This window comes from Amblyomma maculatum, chromosome 11 (genome assembly GCF_055883805.1).
Source record: "Amblyomma maculatum isolate TAMU_Amacu chromosome 11, ASM5588380v1, whole genome shotgun sequence".
In the NCBI taxonomy this organism is placed as follows: domain Eukaryota; kingdom Metazoa; phylum Arthropoda; class Arachnida; order Ixodida; family Ixodidae; genus Amblyomma; species Amblyomma maculatum.
Window position 1 is genome coordinate 2,596,693 of NC_139354.1, and position 21,348 is coordinate 2,618,040.

Below are 21,348 nucleotides of genomic sequence, written 5' to 3' on the forward strand. Positions count from 1 at the left end.
CAAATGTGCAACCACTTTTCTTCCATGTCACGATTGCATGATATCAACTTTCATTGTTTGAGGGCCCTTTCGACAGCGTTGTTTGAGGCCACTGCGAAGCCTTCTAGAAAGCCGGTACATAGTAGTAGTAGTAAAAGCACTTTATTTTAGAGCAGCACAATCAAATTGGCTAGACTTGGCTTCATTGGCTGCCTACCCGATGGCACTAGTGAAGTCACTGATGGTAATGCTGGCGACTATGATGCGACTGTGAGGGTTCCACGCGGGATTTCAGACAAAAACTATTTTCGCATGCGCAGAGGCAATTTTTTGACAACAGGGCAGTGCTTGTACAACTGGAGAGAAAAATTCGGCATTCTCCCGAGCAACACAGGAGGGTTGGCAGGTATGAATTTTTTTCTTTCCTTTTCATGCAGAACTTGCCCCATGAATGGCCACTGAGCATTAGGCCAGGCGTTACCAAACACTTTTCTCATTATGGATGCCACCCTGCTTTTGCAAGTGCACAACAGCCAACAGTGTTAGGAATTCAACTTTTTTTTTCTTTTGCTCTTTTCTGGGATCTCGGAAGCCAAAGGGCAAAAGGAAAAAGCAGTGAAGGAAAAATTTCAGAACAGAAAGACACTCTTTCAAACGGGAGCAAGATAACCGATAAAAAAAAAAGAGGCCATTTTAGCATCAACTTCTGCTATCAATCTCTAAGGCAAGAATCTTGTGAGACAGGTAGCTAGTTGCTGGTTTCGAGAAAAAAAAAAAAGAAGAAAAAAAGAAAGGTATTTTCTGGTGATTTTTCGATTTATGCCCACCTCCACAAAGGCAGCCCAATTCAGAATACGCATTCTGCATTAGAAAAAAAGCCAAAAACAAAAGAGAGAGAAACATACAGTGTTGAGGTTCTTCCAAGACCACTCCGTGCCATTGACCTGGAAGTGCAGCTTCTCCGTCATGATCCGTTCCGTGTCGAGGTAATCCAAGTGCGTGAGGTACACTGCAAGGTGTGAAAAAGCACCCAGAGACGGCCAATCGCAGACTTCTAAGTTTGTTTTGTTTTTATCAAGAAAAGTTTCTACAGTCTAGTATTTTCCCCTGCAGCAGTGTCTCCCCTTAAATACCTATTTGAAACTATTGACTGTTCACTTATGCCTAGTTTTAAGATTCAATAGCTTTTAAAATAACTTATTATGACGGATAAACTGTTTGACGTAGCATTCCCTTTTCTTTTTAGAACGTAATGAGGTGCCGTTTGTGAACCTTTATGATGTACTTTTTTTACCATTGTTCCTATTAATGACAGGTGGTTAATTAGATGTATGTTGGGAACTAATAGATCTATCATAAAAGCAATCACATTTTTTAATCAGCACAAAAAGAATTTAGTCAACGGTATGCATTTTGGTTATATTTGGTGAAAGAACAAAGAAGGTTTTCTCCAGGAGCAGTCTCCCCACTTAAGATATGCATCTTTCCTGACCTTGCAGGTCAGTTTTTACACTACTGACCCACTTCAGATTATACAGTGCAAAATTGAGAGCTTGAAGAGAGAGAAAGAGAAAAAAAAAAAAAGACGAAGACAAGAACGGAGGGTGCACTGACCCAAGGTCTCTCTCATGTTCTTGTACAGCTGGATGGCGTCCGTGTCCTTCATGAACTCCCGCACCACTTCGCCCTGCTCGTTCTCGACGACAATCACCTCCTCGGGTTTTGCCATCCGACCAATCATGATGTACCGCAACTGCAGCACGAGGCAAGACAGAAAACCATGAAGACACTGTCCAGTCATTTTTACCAGCTCAACTGGTCGAAAAATGTAGCTTTACTAACGTCTGCTTCTATCAGCACGGTTTGTGCGTTCAAGTGAATAGCTTGAGACATGCAAATACCGACATTTTTTGCTTTGAATATGACTATGACAAAAAATATTCAGAACATGATAAATATGCAAATGTTGTCTCCCTTTTTTTAATACACTGTATAGTTGTTGCAACCGTCAGTGCAGTTAGCCCCAATGCGAATTATGCAAGCTAGCTATTAGAAAAAAATGAGAGGTGTAGTAAATACCTCTAAGAAGAGGAAGGAATGCCAGACGAAAGTGTCGTGTTGTGACTTTACACAGCCGTCTTGAAGTCCCCACGTGCGATCACGCTGCAAAGCCCTCTCGGGAATTTCCCACAACATCGGAACTTGAGTGCAAAGAGCCCGCCCTTTGTACTGCTTTCCCCAACATCATCTAACAACAGTCACATTTACATGAGCAAGCGCGGTGTTCAATTACCGCTGACCCTTCGAAAATGCTGGAGTATCAACTTCTTGACTCAAATATAAACCAGATAAACATACTTGAGCAGAATGTGAAATTTCAAATAACAGCACAGGCCTACTCAATACAGCCGCTGACCGTTTTTTCGGAACTCGGTGGGACCAGGGAATGGTCCGAATAATCGAACAGTCCGAAAAACCCCTGAACTTAAAAAAAGATCCCTTTTCTGCGAAAAATCTTTACACATTACGAACATCGCAACTAGCCATGTTTCATTTATATGTCGATAATGGTGCGATCCGTTACTGTGGTCGGCTTCAGTGCGCTACCCATACACACGCACTCTGATACGGCGGGCCCGGCCGCCAGTGCAGGTGTGCTGAGCGGTGCCGAGGCAGCTGGCATATGCGCCGCGGGGAAGCATGCAACTCGCTCAAGGCGGTCACCACAAGCACAGTGATGCCTCGCAGAAGTGGATCGTGCTAAGCTGTATAACCACTAGTGCTCTCCAGTTAGAATATCTCGGCCAGTCATGCTTTGGTCCTGTGCATGCCCCTTCACGACAGCGCACAGGTCATGCTCGCCGCGAACGAATGCACGCGCCCGCTGCACAAAGCAATAACATTCAGTTCCCGTTTTCATAGTTAACGAGTTAACGACGGTAGCAGACACCACAAGATGGAGATCACAGAAAGAAAAAAAAAAAATGAGGACGAGAGCCCACGTGAATGCACTGCCCTGCCCTCCCTTTCGATTTTATTCACGGGCGGTGGCCTTGGAGCGCGCCGCGGCAAACGGGACTCCTGCTTCGTCCAACTGCCCGCACTAGACTACCGCAATGACGAGGCCAAGCCTTCCCTTATAGGGAAACAAAGCTGGAGTTTTCTCAGCGACGCCAGCGCTCGGTTTCTAGCAGAGCGGAAAGGAACTACAAAACCTACACACATCCGCGCCCGCGCTGCGCACAGAGCGCAGCCCGCTCGCTCGGGAGTGCGTGCTACAGGCAGCCGCACGTGCACGCGGAGTGGGAGAAGGAGAGTGAGGACGAGGGGGGATGGTCGTGCGTCTGCGCACTCTAAGCCGGCGCTCATTGCCAGTGGAGTTTCTTATTTTCGCTTTTTTCTGTGCCCCGGCTGACATAGAGGCTGGCTGGAGCAACGTTTTTTATCGGTGCTTTCCAAAGTGAGAAATTATTATTAATTGATCGCCGCGGACATTGTTTTCAAAGAAGGCTTGGTGGCAGGCTCAGACATTAAAAAAAAAAACATGAACGCGAATTCACTACTCGAAGGCAGAGGCAAGCCACAGGTATTTTGAAGGACTTGAGGCGGCACCTCTTGATGTCTCTGTCCATGTTGTTCAGAGAATGAAGGGTCGAGCCTTCTTGTTGAGAACTGATACGCGTGCACACAGCGACGAGTGCTCCGGGCGCTGGTTGGGGAGCTTCCTTTCTATTTGTGACTGCGCACTTAAAAGGGGCCTATTCAAATGTTTGGGGACAGACGTTTTAGACGATGCTACCGGCGCCGTGGGGCCTGTTTTCGGCGTGTTTAGGACGAGTTTCCTACAAAGGCACAAAGCATGCCGCCTTACCCTTTGATTCCTGCTGACAGTGGTCAGGGCGAGTTTGCTGCTGCGGCGCTGTCATTCGAAATCAATTACCTATCTGCCTTTAATGATGAGAGCCGGGTTTCTTAACGACCCGGGTCATTGACGAGAAGCCGCGGCATGCCATTTTTTGCGGCAGTTTCCTCTCTCCACGAGACGAAGAGCAAGAAAATGCCTGACGACCTTCCATGCAGGCGGGGGCATCTCTCCAAGTAAACCTTTGTATTCCTAATTCCACAGCTACGCTGTGCAATTCCTTCAGTTATCTCCTCTAGCGAATGCGCAGTTTTGAGCTCTCGAAGCAGGATCGCATATGAGGATAGAAAGATTGACGTATGTGTTTTTCCTTCATAAACGCCAAGTGATGGCATTAACGACATATATCTGTTTGTTGAGGCCGACCTGGTTCCGCGATGGCTGCTGCGGCACCGCCAGTTACAAACAGAGGTGCGAGATACGAGCGGTACGAGATACCTAAAAAAAACAAAAAAGCAGACAACCATCCCGTTACCCTTTCAACACGAGTGTCACTTTTTCATTCCAGTTCTTTTTTTTTTTTTTGCCCCGTTTGTTGGAGCGCGACTGTGGCCAGAACGCGGCCGGAGGAGGAGAGAAAGAACCGAGCATGCGCGCGCAAACACGTGCTGGAAAGCAGCGCGAAGCAGACGACAGCATGCTTTTCTATGCGCGGAGGTTTTGACGGGGTTTCCAAGGAGGGCGCTGACGCACAGAACGGCGCAGTGCCCCCTAGCCCAGGTTTTCTCCCCTATTGTCGTTGTCTCCTTCGGCAACGTTATATAAAGAGCCAATTAAGTTAGTCCGCCCAAATGACTTGCTTCGCTGAAGTTTTCCCGGCCGCTCAAAACCAGGTTGTTTGCGACAACAATGTCCGCTCGCATCTATTTCATGCCGAAAAAATAAAAAAAAAAAGAAAGAAGAGAAATAAAATAAAATAAAAACCTTCGGCCCAGAAACGAACTTCACAGAATTGCTGGTGGCAAATTTGGTACGAATAATAGAACTTTTGGGCACCAAGGGTCCAAAATATCGGTCGTGAAAATGTACATGTTCCTATGGTGCGCGTTACGGTTCCTGAATGAAGTCCGAATTACTGGAGTCCGAAAAATCGGTCGGCTATTGTACAAATCATGACAAGTCAAGCAACGTTCATTTTTACACTACAGTTAACCAAGTTCCCTTCGGGTAAGCTTGAAGAATAGGTAAGGTAGGCCAGCTACTGTCGTGGAGCTATCACTCCTGCACCTGAGGGCCTGGTCAATGGGCACAAACCAAAGTGGACATAGCGGACAAACCGAAGTGGACATAGTGGGCAAACCAAAATGAACATAAGCTCGTAATTAGAGGCCAGGAGCAAGCATATGGTGGCCAGCCGTAGCATACCTTGGTGAGGACGGGTCCGTACAAGAGCCGACGTGCCGACTGGGGCGAACTAGGGCTGCGTCTGGCCGGCTCGCCACCGCCCACGTACAGGGGGGCGCCCGTGCCCAGGCTGTAGGGGATCTCCCGATAGAGGTCTGAGGCCAGGGCGTTCCAGTACTCGAGGCAGATCTTGAAGATCTCTACCTCCTCCACCTCCGAGATGAGCAACAAGTAATGCAGGGCCTGCAGGAACAGGACAGGGCGCTGCGCCTCAGCTCCACGCGAATCCCCTAATGCAAGCGGTTACCCTAACTAGGCTCCATGAAGCATTTGGATATGTGGACCAGCACATACCGCATGCAGCACCTCCAAAAGGTCGGCCCGCTTCTCGATGAGCGCCCCGTGCTCCTTGAGGTAGGTGCACAGGAACAGGCTCAGGTTCTGAATGAACTTCTGCTCGTCGTCCTGGCCGTTGGCATAGGCGTCCTTGATGATGGTCGTGGGCGGCAACATCTGTTCAAAACAGCGGGAACGTTTACGCGACGACTCCCAAACCCCTCTCCCGTGACTGAGCACCTCCCAATGTAATGCTGCAAAGGGGGAGCCCAGGGTTGTTCAGGTGCTGCTTTAGCAACAGGTTCGCTTCACAGATGGTCGGACAAAATGTCAACCATCGAAGACGCACACACTGCACACCTTGTAGCAGGAAAAGTTATGCAAACATCAATAACAAAAGTGAAAGGTCCCAAAGGTAAGGTCTACTGTTCACCAGCTTAGATGGAGAAAAAAATTAGCAGCTCTGCAGCTGCCCTAGCAACCTCACAGTTAACGCGATTGCTTCACCGCCAAAACTTATCCTCCATGTAAAGGGGCTCTGGGAGTTTGGGATGAGGAGCCCTCTCCTGTCTCCATGCAGAGTTAGATCCATTTCTTCACATTCCAAGGTTGCTGTGAGTCAAGGCAACAGCACTAAGCACTCCCACAGGCAAAGACACCACACACGTCATGCAGCTGAGAACGAGGACAATGAATGGCCAAATAAGCAATAACCGACCTAGGAGACACGACAATGTCGCAACTTCAGACCAGCCAAAAGTTGCCACACCGGGCTACCATTGCAAGAGAAGTTGCTTGCAGCAACAGCTCACCTGCTCCAGTTGTGCCATGGTCTGGGTGAAGAGTAGAACAAACATCTCGTCATAGTGCGACGCGTTGACACCGCTGATCTCAGTCAAGCACTTCAGCGTCACATTTCGGAACAGCGGAACGTTCAGGAACTGCAGGCACAGGACAAGAGGTTAGTATGGAAAGAAAAGCCAAATGGCAAAGACAGCAGCTACGGGAAGGCACAAGTTTCGGTGACAAGACCCCACTAATCAGCCTTCTTTTATAGTCTACATTTATTCCGTCAGACCAACAAAGGGAGAAAATCACTGCTGAGGGCCCAATCCCACCTCAAAATGCAGCTCGCTGTAAACCATGCGTTCCGCAGGCCTGCGTGGGTATTCGATAATATGAAATATTCGCTGAACAGTCAAGTATTCTATATTCAATTTGATCTTAATGTTTGCAATTATAAATCTCGAAGTATCTGTCTCACACATATAATGTTTATGGAATGCTTGCTTCATGTGGCTTTGGTTTAATGCACCTCTTCCAAGATAAGACTGAGGAGTGCAAGCAAATAAAATTCTGGCACCATAGACACTACCTAAGCGCATGCACTATATACGTCCATACGCGTCCATCCCCGTGCATATCCTGGAGATGGTCTGTGTGTGAGTGCAGCGGGCACAAACGCAGTACCCAGCTATGAACCCATAAGGTAGGTGTCTACGGCTGCATTACCTGCACCACACACGCGTCAGAGCCGACACAATATGCACCAAATGGAGGAGGACGCGAGGCTCCCTCGATTTCTGCGGGACGAGTCAGAGATGACTTCAGCTCTGACTCATCCCCCTAAAAACATACTGACTGCCAATATTTTGATGCACATAAGAGTACCAACCTAGCCTAGCAAGTGACCCATGCAAGAAAGGAGTAACTGAGGGATATCAACACTGATCCCCACCTCCTACTTGTGACTCTGAGTGAGCACGCCAGTTTCTGTCACGCTTTATTTCTGGCCCTGCTCTTTGACCAATGCCCTGCTCTGCCCTCTCACCTTGTAGATGAGTGTGCTGATGAGCTTCGTCTCAAAGATGTAGCCCAGCGGAATCCAGTTAAGGAACCGGAGGAGCGTCTCCAGTGTGGCATGCACGAGGAGAGCATTCTGGGAGTTTTCCTGAAACAGTGAACAGAGTCAAAGGGGAAGAAATGTCCTTTCCTCGGTGTTACTCCACTAAAGTGCCAACGCACCCAGTTCCCCCTTTCATGCTATAAATTTAAGATATAACACCAGACTGAGCTGACAGAAGAGATTGCGCCGATTACATTAAATTACATTAAAGGAAAAAAAAAAAACATTCTGGGGGATTTTCAACATCTTGAGTTAATGATCTCATCGCGCTCTCTAAAGTCGTCTCTTTCAAGCATAAAGAATATAAAAAAGTTCTTTAAAATATCAAGTAGAAGCATCTTAATAGAGCAAAAACTGAGAAATTGAAACCGAAAGTAGGCTTCGACCCACTTGCGAGATAGTCACTACTGGCCCATCTATGAAATCCCAGATATGGCCACAAATCGCATCATATGCGCATCAATTAGCTAAACCCGAGACTAAGTTATAGCTGGAGTCACCATTTGTCTAAAGGGAGACCTTGCAGTTTAAACTAATTTTGGCAACTTTTACTGTACATGGATGAAAACGGCACACCTAATGTGTCTTTGGGTGCCGAACACAAATACAGTTGACATTTACCTATGATAAGTCAATTTTGAAATATTCATTAATTTATGACTAATCATTGTGCCCAAGTTTTTAAGAACTCCGTTATCAAAAATTTGTTAAAATTGTTATAACGAAACTGTGAAACGTCCATGACTTTTCATTAGACCCGAGACTTTTCGGTACATAAAATTTTCACGTGATGACTCGGAAAGACAATCCGTAGCGAAAACCGAAACGAGAATGAAATGTAGGAGAAACCACCTTACTCAAAGTTACAGAAGTGAGGAACCATTTCACGATCCCATGTTCGCGCTCTCAGTCTGCCCGCCATCGTTAACCTCTGGAAATGGGCTACGGACTACAGTGCAGTCCACTTATAACGATACCCGATATAGCGATATATCGCTTCTAATAATCAAATTCTTGAGATTTATTATTTTTCCCATTGCCCTATGTAAAAATAAACCAGATATAATGATTGATTATCAGCGGTACATCGGATACAACGATAACTTTATCGCAGCCCGGTAGGTGTTTACCACGAAAATTTGACTGAATATTCAATAAAAGATAAAATATTAAGAAGACAATGACGTGAAAACTCGACATATGCGGCGAAATCGGAAGAAAATGAGCACTATCATTATCGCAATCGCAGCCGCGCAACGGGTGCTGCTTCGGCCATTTCGGCATCGCCATCGCCGATTCTGCGTCCGTGGAAGATGGCGGCGACCAGTGACGGACGGTGCAATAGCTCACGAGATGAAACAGCAGATTCATCGGGATTTGGGCCAGGGTTTCAAGGTTGGAAGCCCCGTGAAAAAATACAAACATTTGCGCTCTACGATTTTAACGGTCATCAAGGCTGGGGATGTCCTTCAGTTCATCCAGTCGCTAATCAGTTTCGATAATGCAAAAAGGACTGCCGCCAGCGTAGTACACGCTACTGGAAGCGATGCTCACAGCGATTGTCAAGCTTCAGCTGCTGCTCAAGCGAGCGCGAATTTCCGACTTCTTTAAGGTGCAGTGGTAAGACGCCCAACTACTGTGCCGGAGTACCCGGGTTCGAACGCGACCGCGGCGTTTCGATGGAGGCGAAACGAAGAGGCGTCCGTGTGCTGTGCAATGTCAGTGCACGTTAAAGATCCCCAGGTGGTCGAACTTACTCTGGAGCCCTCCACTACGGCACCCCTTTCTCTCTATCCATTTTCTCTCCCACCTTCCTCCCCTCCCTTACGGGGAGATGCTACTCGAAGGCACTTTTTCTTTAATATTTGACTTAGAGCAATGAAACTTTGGTTAATAATTCAGATTTTTATGCTGATTTCAAATCTGCAATTAGTTTTAATGTAAGTTGCATAGTTTTTGTTCTGTTCAGTGACAGCGTGTAATATATACACTCTTTGTCATACTAAACTTCCATAAACACACATCGTTGATGGCTCATTTTGATCCATATAAACTGTAGAGTGCCAAAAACTAATAATAAGGTACATATAAAGTATGCTCATGAGGTGAAAGGTTTGAACCTGGCAAGTCTACATTTTCAAGACACCACCATGTGGTATTTTTTTTTTTTTCTGTAAATATTTGATCAGTATTTATTCTTGAAAGAGATAACGGCACTCCTCATACCTCATAGAAAATGTGTTCAAAATTTCATTCAGATATGAGCATCAGAAGTACCAAAAACAAGAAAGGCAAACGCTGAAAATTGTCCAAAATTGCATTTTGAGAAAAACGCATTTGAAGTTAAAATTGCATGTTTATTTAAAAAAAGAGAGCTTCAATTCCTATCAAACTTTGCAACAAAAAAAGAAAATTGTCCATAAAGCAGCCACTGGCACTAGAAACTTCCTGCAGCATATGTCGCTCCCTCATGACCCTTGCGAGTGGACTCCGACATGTGCTTTTTTTTTTTCAGTGTGTGGTGATTTGAGTTTACAGTCAGCTTCAAGGACATTTGTTTCTGCATTGTTATTTCTCTGGATGTGCCAAGCTATGATGCATTGGCTTGTGGAGTCCTATAACTGAGGAAAATCGCACTAGTTGCTCATATCCAATTCCTATAAAACAGGCCGCCACAGCAGCTTTGACGCTGACGGCGAAGCTTTCATCCGAGCTACCGCTGTCAACCTCGGCTCGCATCCTTGCTCGCATCCCTGCACGCCGCAACTCGCCGCAATCAGTATGTTGTGGAAAGCACACATTGTGGGCAGGCAGAGTTCTCACAGAGTAGTTCCAGGAACGAAGCGAGTCTACGCTTTGCGGCCGGTTCCCGGACACGGGAAGTCCTGAACGCTGGCTTGGGCAAATCGCGCAGCCCACAAGAACTTTCAGCGCTGCCAAGGCAGTAACGACAGATGACGCCTCATCGCAGGCTATTTTCTCACCTTAGAAATGCCCAATCTTTTTTTCCGAGACACTCACACAATCTAACGCCGCTTCAAATTCCTCGGAGGCATCTGAAACGCTGGAGGGATCAGCATCTGTTCCACTAGGCCTAACTGCCACAGGTCGAGTTGTCACTGGACGAGCCTTCGCTTTCGATTTTCGCCAACGTCCTCTATATTTGGGAACAGAACGGTATTTCACTCCTTGATGACTGCGCTGATTCGATTGGGCTTCATCCATGACGAAGATAAAGTTGCCGAACGATCGTTACTCGGAAACGCACCTTGACGTAGCATGGAGTGGGCTTCGCCACATGCGCACGCAGTGGCCAATGGCGATGCTTGATTCGTACCACGTGATTTAAAAACCAGTTGCAGCGATCGAAAAATACGACGTAGGCATGCTTTCTTTCATTATTGCTTACGTTTTCGATGCCAGGCAACTGTAGTGATTAGGAGAATGCGGCTTGGCTGATCTCACGTGATCCGCAACGGCGATCAACTGCGCTGCGCTATGCTGACCGTGTGCTCTTTAAACGTAATTTCAGCCCATTTCCTGTTTAAACGCAGCTTTGATTTTTATTTTCATGAAAGTAGAGATACTAAACTTGACAAAACAAGTAAAAACAAAAAATCAGTCATTTTCGAAAACCCCCGCGTTTTTCGATCCGCATCTCCCCTTAAGGTGCAGTTGAGGTGTCCACAGAAAACTAGTGTGACATATACTGCGCCTTTCCCTTCCTGTGAACCAACCAACCAATTAAGTATGGTTAAGTTATTTTATGGATATTGATGTATACTGTAATGAAGTGTGTACTGCTCTTTACGATGAGTAGCGTTGTTCAACCTGATTTACTCATCGCTGAGTAAGTAGGCATGCCTACATGCATGGGAAAATATGTGGGTGTGCGTTGTTTTTTTTTTCGTTTTTTTTCTTCGCCGGTCCAGATATAACGATAATCGGTTATAACGATCAGATTTTCAGGTTTTCTCAATATTGTTATAAGTGGGCTCCACTGTATTGTAGTGTCACATTCGAAAAGTGAGAGCCCGGACACTGCTGCGTTTGCCACGTAGATCCCAGACTCCATAGGTTGCATAAACCTTGGCAGAACCGACTGGCATTCGAATGAACGAACTTTTATACACACAGACTCCTCGGCCGTACCAAGTAATGCAGGTCTAATTATGCAAAAATTCGAATTACTGATGTTCAAACTGACCATGACAAACTGGCACAGCTGGAAGATGTGCGAGAATTCGTTGCACATGGTGTCCTTGAGGTGCTTCGCCTTGGCCTGTGTCATCTGGCCGCTCGAGAAGTCAAACACTTCCTCACTGCAACACACACAGGAAACCAATGAGAGAGAGAGAAAAAGGCCTTGCTCTTCAGTTGAGAAAATTAGGCATCAGCAAGAATAGGTAATTAAGAGGGGACAGGGCTCTTGGAACATTTTCGTTTAGTTTTAAATTAATTAATGAAATGAAAATGCAGTCTTACTGAGTTTTTTTAATGCTGATTTTAATCATGCAGTCGTTTACTTGATATATTTCAATTACACTGCAAAATATTTGACATATTCACTAATTTGCTTACAGAAACAATAGAGGAAAAACCACTAATCGGAAAGCTATTATGAACGTGTTGCTAGACAGTATACAATACAAGGAATACAATGTAGGAACTACGTTTTTGATTAAGGCCATTTAGTCATTTTACAACCTGTTAAATTTTGATGTAGGGAAAAGTGATTTACGAGCTATTTAATTGAAGTAAAGAAAACAAAAAATCTGTTCCCACCACTGCATAGTTACATCACTCAGGAGCATCCTTTATCTTTTCTTAATGCACATATATCCTTCTTGTAAACAAGCAAACTCAAAAATTTGTGTTTTGAGAAAACGAGAAAAATAAGATGGGATTTATTCTGCTCGCTTGCACTTTATGAAGTAAATTAGCTGGTACGTAGATGGGCTTTAGACTTCCAAGATGTCATTTTCAAAAGTTGCTCTTTCTTTTTTCTTTGGTGCTATCTTCGGGCCATCAATAGCCTGTCCCCACTATATATTTCAAAATAAGCAAAGACCTGAATGCGCTGTAGTCAGTACTGCACTGTTACTTGTCACGGGCAAATAACGCTTCTGGGAACGCTTTCTACCAGTGGTTTCAATTTGGCTTGGTTAATGGGGTTTGATGTCCCAAAGCGAGGAAAGCAAGCAAGGTTCTGATTACTCCCAATTATGGCATTCAACCATTCTTAGTGCGAGGCAAGGTCAAGTGGCAGAATCAGCAAAACACAACAATATCAGAGACACAAATGCGGTTGATATGAATATGGGACGATATGAATTCGTAAAATTCCCCAGCTGGAATGCATTGAGCAGAATGCACAGAATTTCGGACATTCTAAACATCATTCCGCGGAGTCCGCGCTGCGAGTGGCGAGTTGCGGCCATGTGACCGTAAATAAATAAATCTAGTCTGTGAACAGTTCTGCACGCATGCCTTTGCAACCCTGCGAGATTCGTATCGCTGAGGTTCTTTGCCACTTTAAATATTTGAAAGGAAATTACTCAAAGCAAAAGCAGTTCATTGGGAATCTGCCTAAAAAAAAAAAAAAAAGAAAAGAAAACCTTATTAATTGCTTAGGTTCGCAAAATATACACAGTGTACACTGGAAAGGCGTTGCAAATAAGGCGGTAGCCACCTGACCTGAGTAGCTTGAGGATGATCATGTTGTTCTGGCAGAGGGTCTCATTGGTCTTGCTGGCCCCGACAATGTCACTGATGAAAGAGGGCCAATTCTTGGGCCATTCACGCTTCAGGATCTGCAATGGTATTGCGAGAGAGAGAGAGAGAGAGAGGAGGAAAAATGATGCTCCACCATTTCGGTTCAAGAAAACATGCAGTCTCACTGGAAAATCCCCAAAATACTGCACTAACCAACTCGCACAAAACATTCTTAGCGCACACTCACAGATCACTCTGTGAATCATTTGTAATAATGGGGAAGACTACCGGCTAGCTTTCAATCAGGCGCCCTACTGTGCACATCCACGAATAAAAAAGAATGACACCTTTATCACTTTCCTCTCGGTATATAAGGTAAAACAAATGACCCCCCAGGGAGCTGAAAAAAAAAATAATAATAATAATTTTGCCTCAATTAAAGTTTATGTGATGATATACTGCACAATGATTGCCTGCTTTCGAGATGACAACTGCACAGCAAAGACTATTCTTCAGAAATAAAATTTTTTCCTCCTGCTCCCACAGAAATCGTAAACAGAAACGATAGGAAGGCACACTGGCACCTTTACTATAAACTAACTTATGAGTTTACACTTGCATTGCATCAGCAAGGAAATCGGGAAGTGATGGTGACGTGCCAATCACCACATCTTCTACTCTAATAGACCTTTTTTATTCCGAAGAACCTAATCTAACCTGCACGTTATAATCGAGTAGTAGAAAGAATAAACTATGGCAGAAGCAATGGACTGTCACACGCATCCCAAAATGACTGGCATTTGTTGCTCGTCCACCGACAGTATTGCCATATCACCTACCCCAATTGCAAATACAGACAGACCTCATGAATCTTGCATGTCCTGTCGGAAAGGTTTCGACCATGACCTGAGCCAACATGGAAGCATCAGTTACAAAGACGCACCAAGTTCATTACCACTCCGAGTAAAAAAAAAGAAAAAAAAAAGAGAAAGTGATCTCGTGTACAGAAGCAAGCGGCAATCGAGCTTCCTCACATGCTTTGGATGTTCCCGAAACTTGTCTGCATGACTGACGAAAGCAAAGAAGATGGACTTTTGCTGGCAAACAGGCCGAAGAAGAGTCCGTTTCCAGCAACACCAAGCAAAAGGATGAAGTGTGCCACGCTGCACGACTTCGCTGGTCGGCTGGAGGATATGTGGTGCACAACAGCATCTGCCATAGCCAACAAAGCTTTCTAGAAGTGCTAAATTTCCATCGCCATAAATAGCATTCCGAAATGCCGACGGTCTGGGCCGACGAGAGTGACCAGTAGCTTCCAATGGGCAATGACGATTTTGCCAGCCAGGTGAGGACAAGCGAGTGAGGTGGTTGCAAAGCAGTTGCAATAAAAGTTGGTTAAGTGACCACTACAAGTGAGAAGATCCATTTTTTTATAGTAGCACGAAAATACGGTGCTTGTACAACACGAGCGTGGTGGTTTGTGTGAATGCACAGCCATCACCTGAACAAGGATCATGTTGAGCTTGTTGAGGTAGACACGCTCCCGCTCGATGCCCTCTGGGTCCGAGGACGTCTTGATGATGAGGCCCACAATGTACTTTTTGATGCCTTCGCACTGGTTGCGGGGCAACACCCGCCACCGGGTCTTGATGACGTTCTCAAGAATCTGCAGGGCATAGTACTTGGTCTGCTGGTTCTTGGAGAACTCGAGGATTGTGTCCACCCGCGTCCACGCCTCGGGGTGCTCCTTCAGAGTCGTCAGCACCTCCTGGGCCAACCGTTGCTGCAAGGAGGAGGAGGGGGGGGGGGGGGGGGGGAACACCTCTCAGCACAAGAAGCCGCCAGGTAAGGCACAGGAGGGAGTGGATTGCTCATGAAAAGACAATATTTCAACCCTAGTACTAACCCTGTCTACACACTGATATGTGGAAATCTGAAAGTACTATATCTGCATGCAGAAGTAACTCGTAGTAGGCTGCTCAAGGATAAAAAAATGTTTGTCCGATTCAAACCAAGGCAGCCGTAATCATCAGCCGTGAGCCCAGCTATGTTTGTTACCGAGAAAGCCCTGCTCCGCTTTTTCACCTGTAAGTATTGTCCTGCATCAATAGTTTCTACCCACTCGCACTGGCATCTTCTTAACTCCATCGGCCAGACCCTACAATGTTCATCTTTCCTTGGAATCCACTCTGCAGATTTAATGATGGGTTTAAAATGGCAAAGTGCACTGGAAAGGGCTGCTAAGGCCTTAGTAGCTTTACCAAGCGCACCTTGGATTTCAGGACCAGCATAGCAGTTCTTAAGGTATGTATCTAGACTGATTTACGAGTTACCCTGCACGCTTCAGCTAGCTCTCTTTTGTACGCAGATGCCGTCCAGGTGACTTCCTCTAAACCTCACACTAAAGCACACCTCATAGCATGATCCCAAATGAGTGCCCAGCTTTACTTGGATAAGCAATCGGTGTCAGGATGATATGCGAGTACCAAAATCATGTCCAGCCTCAGCGCTCCTGACAATGACAATTGCTTCACCAGAGGTCTTGCCTTACCTGGGGCCCTTCACCGGTGTACATGCAGCAGACGACGCTGTCCAGCAGGTTGATGTCCAACTTCTGGGAGAAGTCGAGCAGGCGCGCCGCCTGCTCCGACAGCGCGTTCATGCTGCCGTTCACTGCAACAAAGACAACAAGGCGACACGGGGCAGGGACCACATCAAGCGCCATGCAGGGACATTCGACCGACGGCCATAAGCCCATATCACGCCAAAAGAGCTAGCATTGATGCTAGTTCTTTTGCTAGATGTGGATATGCTAACGGTACTAGCACATCCATCAATGCTAGCACTGCTAGCATCGGAAGCAACAATGTCACAGTTAGCAGGCGAAACCTGCACCCAGGGTGCTAAGCTAGACACATCTGTCGGACAGGGGCTCAAGCAACACAACATGGCCGAACTGTACGGAACAGTATCCAGCAGGCCACGAAACAATGTTTCAGCAACATGTAGTTCACGTCACGGCTAAAGCTGACTTGCTCACAGGCAAGGCAGTATGACAAGACAGTCACACTGCATAGAAAACCCCACAATAACTGAAAAAGCTTTCCAAATCCTCTGTAAGACATTCTGGCTTCAGCCAATCGCAACAATTGCCTTGGGCACTTTTGAGCCAAAATGTCATTGCCTCACTGTCAATCACTGTGTGATATACTGTCAATCAGCAAAAAACAACAGCGGCTACAGACTATGGCTGTGCAAATGCGAGTACTCATGGGGAGCTAAGCTTACGCTGAACTCCCAATATGGCTAAAATACATTTCCCCTCCTTTTTTTTTAAATTAAGACAAATAATGTTTAATGAAGTGAGATATTCGTGCGGAGAACTCGCGACTGGTCGACACTTATCACGTCACAACCACATGACCGAGCAGGAACCCCAAAAACAGCCCACATTCAAAATAAACTAGAAGTAATCCAATTAATTACATTTGCTTGCATTCGGGTTTGAACACAGGTCCTCTGCATGCCAGACGGGCACACAATTAGGTCACAAAGGGTTGTTGGTACCAAGCGTGCTTGAGGGGGCATCTAGTGAACACATCCCCTCATTTTTTCTGCTCTTTGGAATCCCCAAAAGTGTGTTGCATGCTGCCTCGGCAAATATGTTCCTAATAGGTGGATGACAACTAACGGTGTTCCCGCTGCCAAAGCAAGGTTCAATGCCTCGACCTAGTGGTCACGAGCAGAACACCTTAGCCCCAATGCCACCGCTGAGGAACGCCGTAACGAAGCACAATTTGATTGTAGCAAAGATTAAGTACCATTTTTTTCTAAAGAAGTAGTTAGGCTAACGGTTATCAATGTACCCCAGGTCCATGTATTCCTTTCTTTTGTTACAGTTAAATGGTCCCTTAAACACCACAATCGGCAAACTTAAGCAACGGAGGAGCCTACAGGGCCTCTTGAAGTTTTCTCTGCCATACAGAATAACCAAAAAGATGCTGGGAGTCCTTGTGAACTCACAAAGCAAGGAGAAACAGTCAACTCTTGATAACTCAGATTTTGACGGAGACCCAAACATTTTTTGGAATTATATGGTTTCAAATAAGAGGGCTTCTTAACAAACCTGATGCAGATTGGAACCAATTCCAAAATAAACAAATTTCAATTAACAGGATTCCACTAAACTTGTTTGCATTTCTGCATTCAGTGGACAGAGAAAGTAAGGAAGCAATTCGAACTACTTTGCCTCTTTATTTAAAAATTAAAATCAAGAACACATTTCCTTGTGCCTTCCTTGGTTGCAGCACTGTTGACTTCTCTCTAACGTTTCTCCTGTTCTTGATTTTTTTGCTGTTTTCCAGATTACAGACTAACAGTATTAACCCCTTCACAGCTGAGTTTTTTTTGGAACTCTGAATTGCTGCACACTCCCTGCTGGTGTTTTTTTTTTCTTTTCTTTTTTTCTTGTTGATTGGGATTTTTTTTACATGTTAGTTCAGCAGAAAATTTATGCTTGTAATGTACTACAATGCTCTGCAGGACAAGTTTATTAAATATTTTTATTTTTATCACATTCGGCAGGTCTCCTCTAGTTGCCCATATTCGTAGGTGGTAGGATCACTTCCTCGCTCTCTTCGTTCGACAAGCTTTTTAGCTTAGCTGCTTCATCCTTTCATATGAGTCAGAATTCATCAGCGGTTTCCCATTTTCTTCACCTGTCAAACCGTGGCTGCATGTGGTAAGCTGTCCCGCCATGGCTGCACTGTTGACGATGAGGAAGTGACGCGGTGTTGATGATAGAGCTGTGCACGGGCTCGGGTCAGCTCGAAAGCCCTCTGCCCCGGGCTCGGGCCAAGATATATTTGTTTTTGGGCGGGCCTGGGCCGGACACTCCGACCACGGACCCATGAAACTGAAGGAGCACCGCAAATGCCTCAATTCAATGCATAACTTGTTGTTTTGCTCAATAAGATAATTCTATGTATATTTCAAAATCTTGGATAAACTTGTCATCTTGAAATTATTTCGTTCTGTACCTTAGCTTCAACTGCAATTATAGCACGACGGGCCGAGCCGGGTCGGGCCGACCTCAGGCCCTTTCAGAATCGGGCCGGGCCGGGCTTTGGTATGCAGCGTCGGGCCCGGGCCAGGCTCAAAATTTTGGCCCACGCACACAATACACGATACGACTGCAGTTAGATTTATTGTCACCTTGGCTGTCCAATGGAGGAATTGAAACTCCCCTTCAAGCACACTGTGCCAGACACCAACACCACAGTATATAACAAGGGAAAGAATGTTAGCCACGGAAGACCACATCGACAACAGGTTCCATTCCTAAGACCTGTACCTTACCTGGCGTCCCAAACGGTGTGAGGGGCTGCTTCATCCCATCAACTTGCACCGACATCAAAGAGAGATCAGTCTATACTCCTCCTGAAAGCAAAAATGGCAGTAGAGGTAATAAACTTTTGTTACAGTACCGCTCATCAAACCAACTTGGGAAATTTAATGGAGAGGCCCATCAAACATAGTAAGCACAAATGCACTATATTTGCACAAAAACATTCACGTCTGGCTTAAAACTGTAAAACTTTTTTTTTTTTTTTACATGATTCATTAAACTCGCGGCAATGATGTTTGACTAAGTAAAAACCTGCAATAAGAAAAAAAAAAAAAAGTTTTTTCCAAACCCCAGGTATGTAGGTCTCCACACCTGCAGTAAAGCTATCGCCACAAACTTCCAAGAATCACTGCAACTTGTTTTTGTAGCTGCTAGCCATACATGTGCACTCGATACAACTGCCCAATCTCTTCAAGAAAGGCAGGTTTATATTTACCCGAACCATGCGTGCTAATAAAAAAGTAACAGCAAACAAACAAAACTTGCCCTTATTCGAAAGTGCTGAGATAAAGGCGACGTGCTAGCACTACGAACGTGTGTTTGTCACAGCAAACATTAAGGTACCACCACCTCGTGGTAATACTGCTTCAAGACAAAGAGGCCCGTAGAAGCAATGGCAAAAACACGCAACCAGCGCAATTCCAGAGAGTTACCGATGTACCAGGACGAAAACCAGCGGCCGCGAAATCAGATGAAATGGGATTTAGGCCATTCATACAAAAAGCTTCTGCTGTTTGTTTTCGCGCGTCGGTGTGTTTACGAACGCATACACACTGCCCGCCAGTACCTGTAACGTGATTGCGCGATAAGCAGAAAACAAAACCTTGCTGCAGCGATTCAACTGTTCCGCGCGACCAGAAGAGCCAAGACAATGAATGAAAGTCAGAGGGGGAACTCGACGCTTACAAGTTTCAAAGTGCCCGGTGTATCGCCCGCTGTATGGTGCGAGAGGTGTTCGTTAGCGTCAGCGCCGTAACGCATACAACGCTGGTTGTTCCGTCAGCATGCATTACGTAAGTGAACGCGCTCTATGATCATGCGGCGCAGGTATTGTGCAAGCACCACCGTCGCTCGCCGGACCGCAGAACTGCACGTTGCAGCGAACGGTAAACCAGTAGTAACGAACCCCACACGCGCGCACATCACGACCCCCTCCCTTTTTTTTTAAATCTTTTTTCGGACTATGATGCAAATTGGATGCACAACACGAACAATGCATCATCTCGCCACGAGATCTCGCGCGAAGATCCGAGTCGGATGTGCATAGAATCGCGTTATGAACAGGTTCAATGCAGACAAAAGCGTGGAGGCTTGCTCGCCAAGTCAATTGCCGGTGACTACCCAAATCTCATCCAGCGTCGCTAGACTTTTCTCACCGAAGCGGGCACAGCACCCGTGCACCTGAGCTACGGTCAACGACTCGTTGGGATCTGGCAGCGACCAAATGCTCCCGCGACTCCTGAAGGGATGGCTCGATGGGTCGGTCGCACGTCGCTGCAGTAACGTTCCCAAGAGGGTTCAGCGTCATCGCGGACGAGACAGATGAAAGCTCGCTGCCCAGACAAAGGTGATCTGGAAGGCCGGAGTCGTGCATACTTACAAGCTCTCGAAATCTTCACAGTCGCCTCGAAATAACCGCTCTAGGTCCAACCGTCGCTTTCAAAAAAGCGGGAATCCGCTCAAGCGCTCCACGTTTTCAGCAAGCCGGGCACCGAATTTTACGGTCGGTGTGAACGTAAAAAGCTCGTTATTGATAAAACCGAATGTCTAGCATCGCCCAGCAGCAATCAGAAATGTCACGATGCTCAAGCAGCTTTCGCTACATGCCACGCTGAGCCGCGGTTCACTTCGACACGCTCCAAACAGCACAAATCCGACCGACTTACGTTTTTCTTTCAGCGTTGCGCAAAACCCCCCGTAAAAAATTACCTCGCGCACACAATTAAGTCCAAGGCACAGGTCTGGCCTCACACGAGTAGACACAACACTTTTTTTTACGCACGACGAAACGATGCTTCACAAGCACACAGTGTATTCCTCACACTGTGGACCAACCAACCACGCACAATTATTGTACCTCCCCTAACCGGTTGGAACTGGTTCCATGCTCACCGCGCTCGGCAATCGTCGGCTCCGAACCGATGTACACAAAGAAATTTTTGGCGCAGCGCACGCTTTAACAAAACAAAAAATTCATCTACAAATTGTTTCAATAATTTTAGAACAAAAACTGGCCACAGTAATGAGTTATGTAACGTTTTCGCTGTGAATCGGTACCATCGGAAAATTCCGTCGTCCGCTGCGGCGCTAGGACTTGCGGCGAAGTTACCGTGCCACGCTTTTGTTAGGAACTGGTCTGGCGCGACCTGTTCAATTTTTTGCGACTGTAAATCGCGAATTTTTAGTTTTCCGCTCCCAACGCCGCACGAATACATGCGTTGATGCTTTCTCTTCGTCGCCTAATCAGCGCGCGAGACGATCGTTCGCGACTGGATATGGCGAGTTTGTTATCGTCGACGAGAACCGGAGACTTGTTTCCCGTGGAAAATTTCCTCATTGTCGTCCGAAACATTGCAGTTTCGACACGTTTGGGCGCACCTATGTTTTGACGCCATCGCGAAAATTACCTCGGCGCAGGTGAACCTTGCGGCACTTGAGCACAGTGCTTTGATCTCTGGCAAACAAGTAGCTAAACATTAAAACAAGCATGTTGTCCCGTTAGGATTTCTGGGTACTAGA

The 21,348-nt window shown here is 46.0% G+C and overlaps 1 protein-coding gene across 4 annotated transcripts in view; it reads right to left on the bottom strand.

Moving 5' to 3' along the window:
• emb (exportin-1 emb) overlaps positions 1–20,710 on the bottom strand; it is a 64,852-nt gene extending 44,142 nt beyond the window's left edge. The window contains exons 1-12 of one of the 4 annotated variants that reach the window (XM_084583693.1): positions 20,539–20,710; positions 18,561–18,641; positions 15,754–15,875; positions 14,704–14,985; positions 13,185–13,300; positions 11,695–11,809; positions 7,413–7,532; positions 6,394–6,522; positions 5,600–5,758; positions 5,267–5,488; positions 1,594–1,732; positions 885–988 (exon numbers count right to left, since the gene is read on the bottom strand). In XM_084583693.1, the coding sequence (XP_084439819.1) occupies positions 885–988; positions 1,594–1,732; positions 5,267–5,488; positions 5,600–5,758; positions 6,394–6,522; positions 7,413–7,532; positions 11,695–11,809; positions 13,185–13,300; positions 14,704–14,985; positions 15,754–15,875; positions 18,561–18,615 (1,563 nt within the window). In that variant the 5' untranslated portion in view covers positions 18,616–18,641; positions 20,539–20,710. The other 3 variants (XM_084583691.1, XM_084583694.1, XM_084583695.1) reach the window with 3 other exon arrangements.
• Positions 20,711–21,348: the final 638 nt, after the last annotated feature.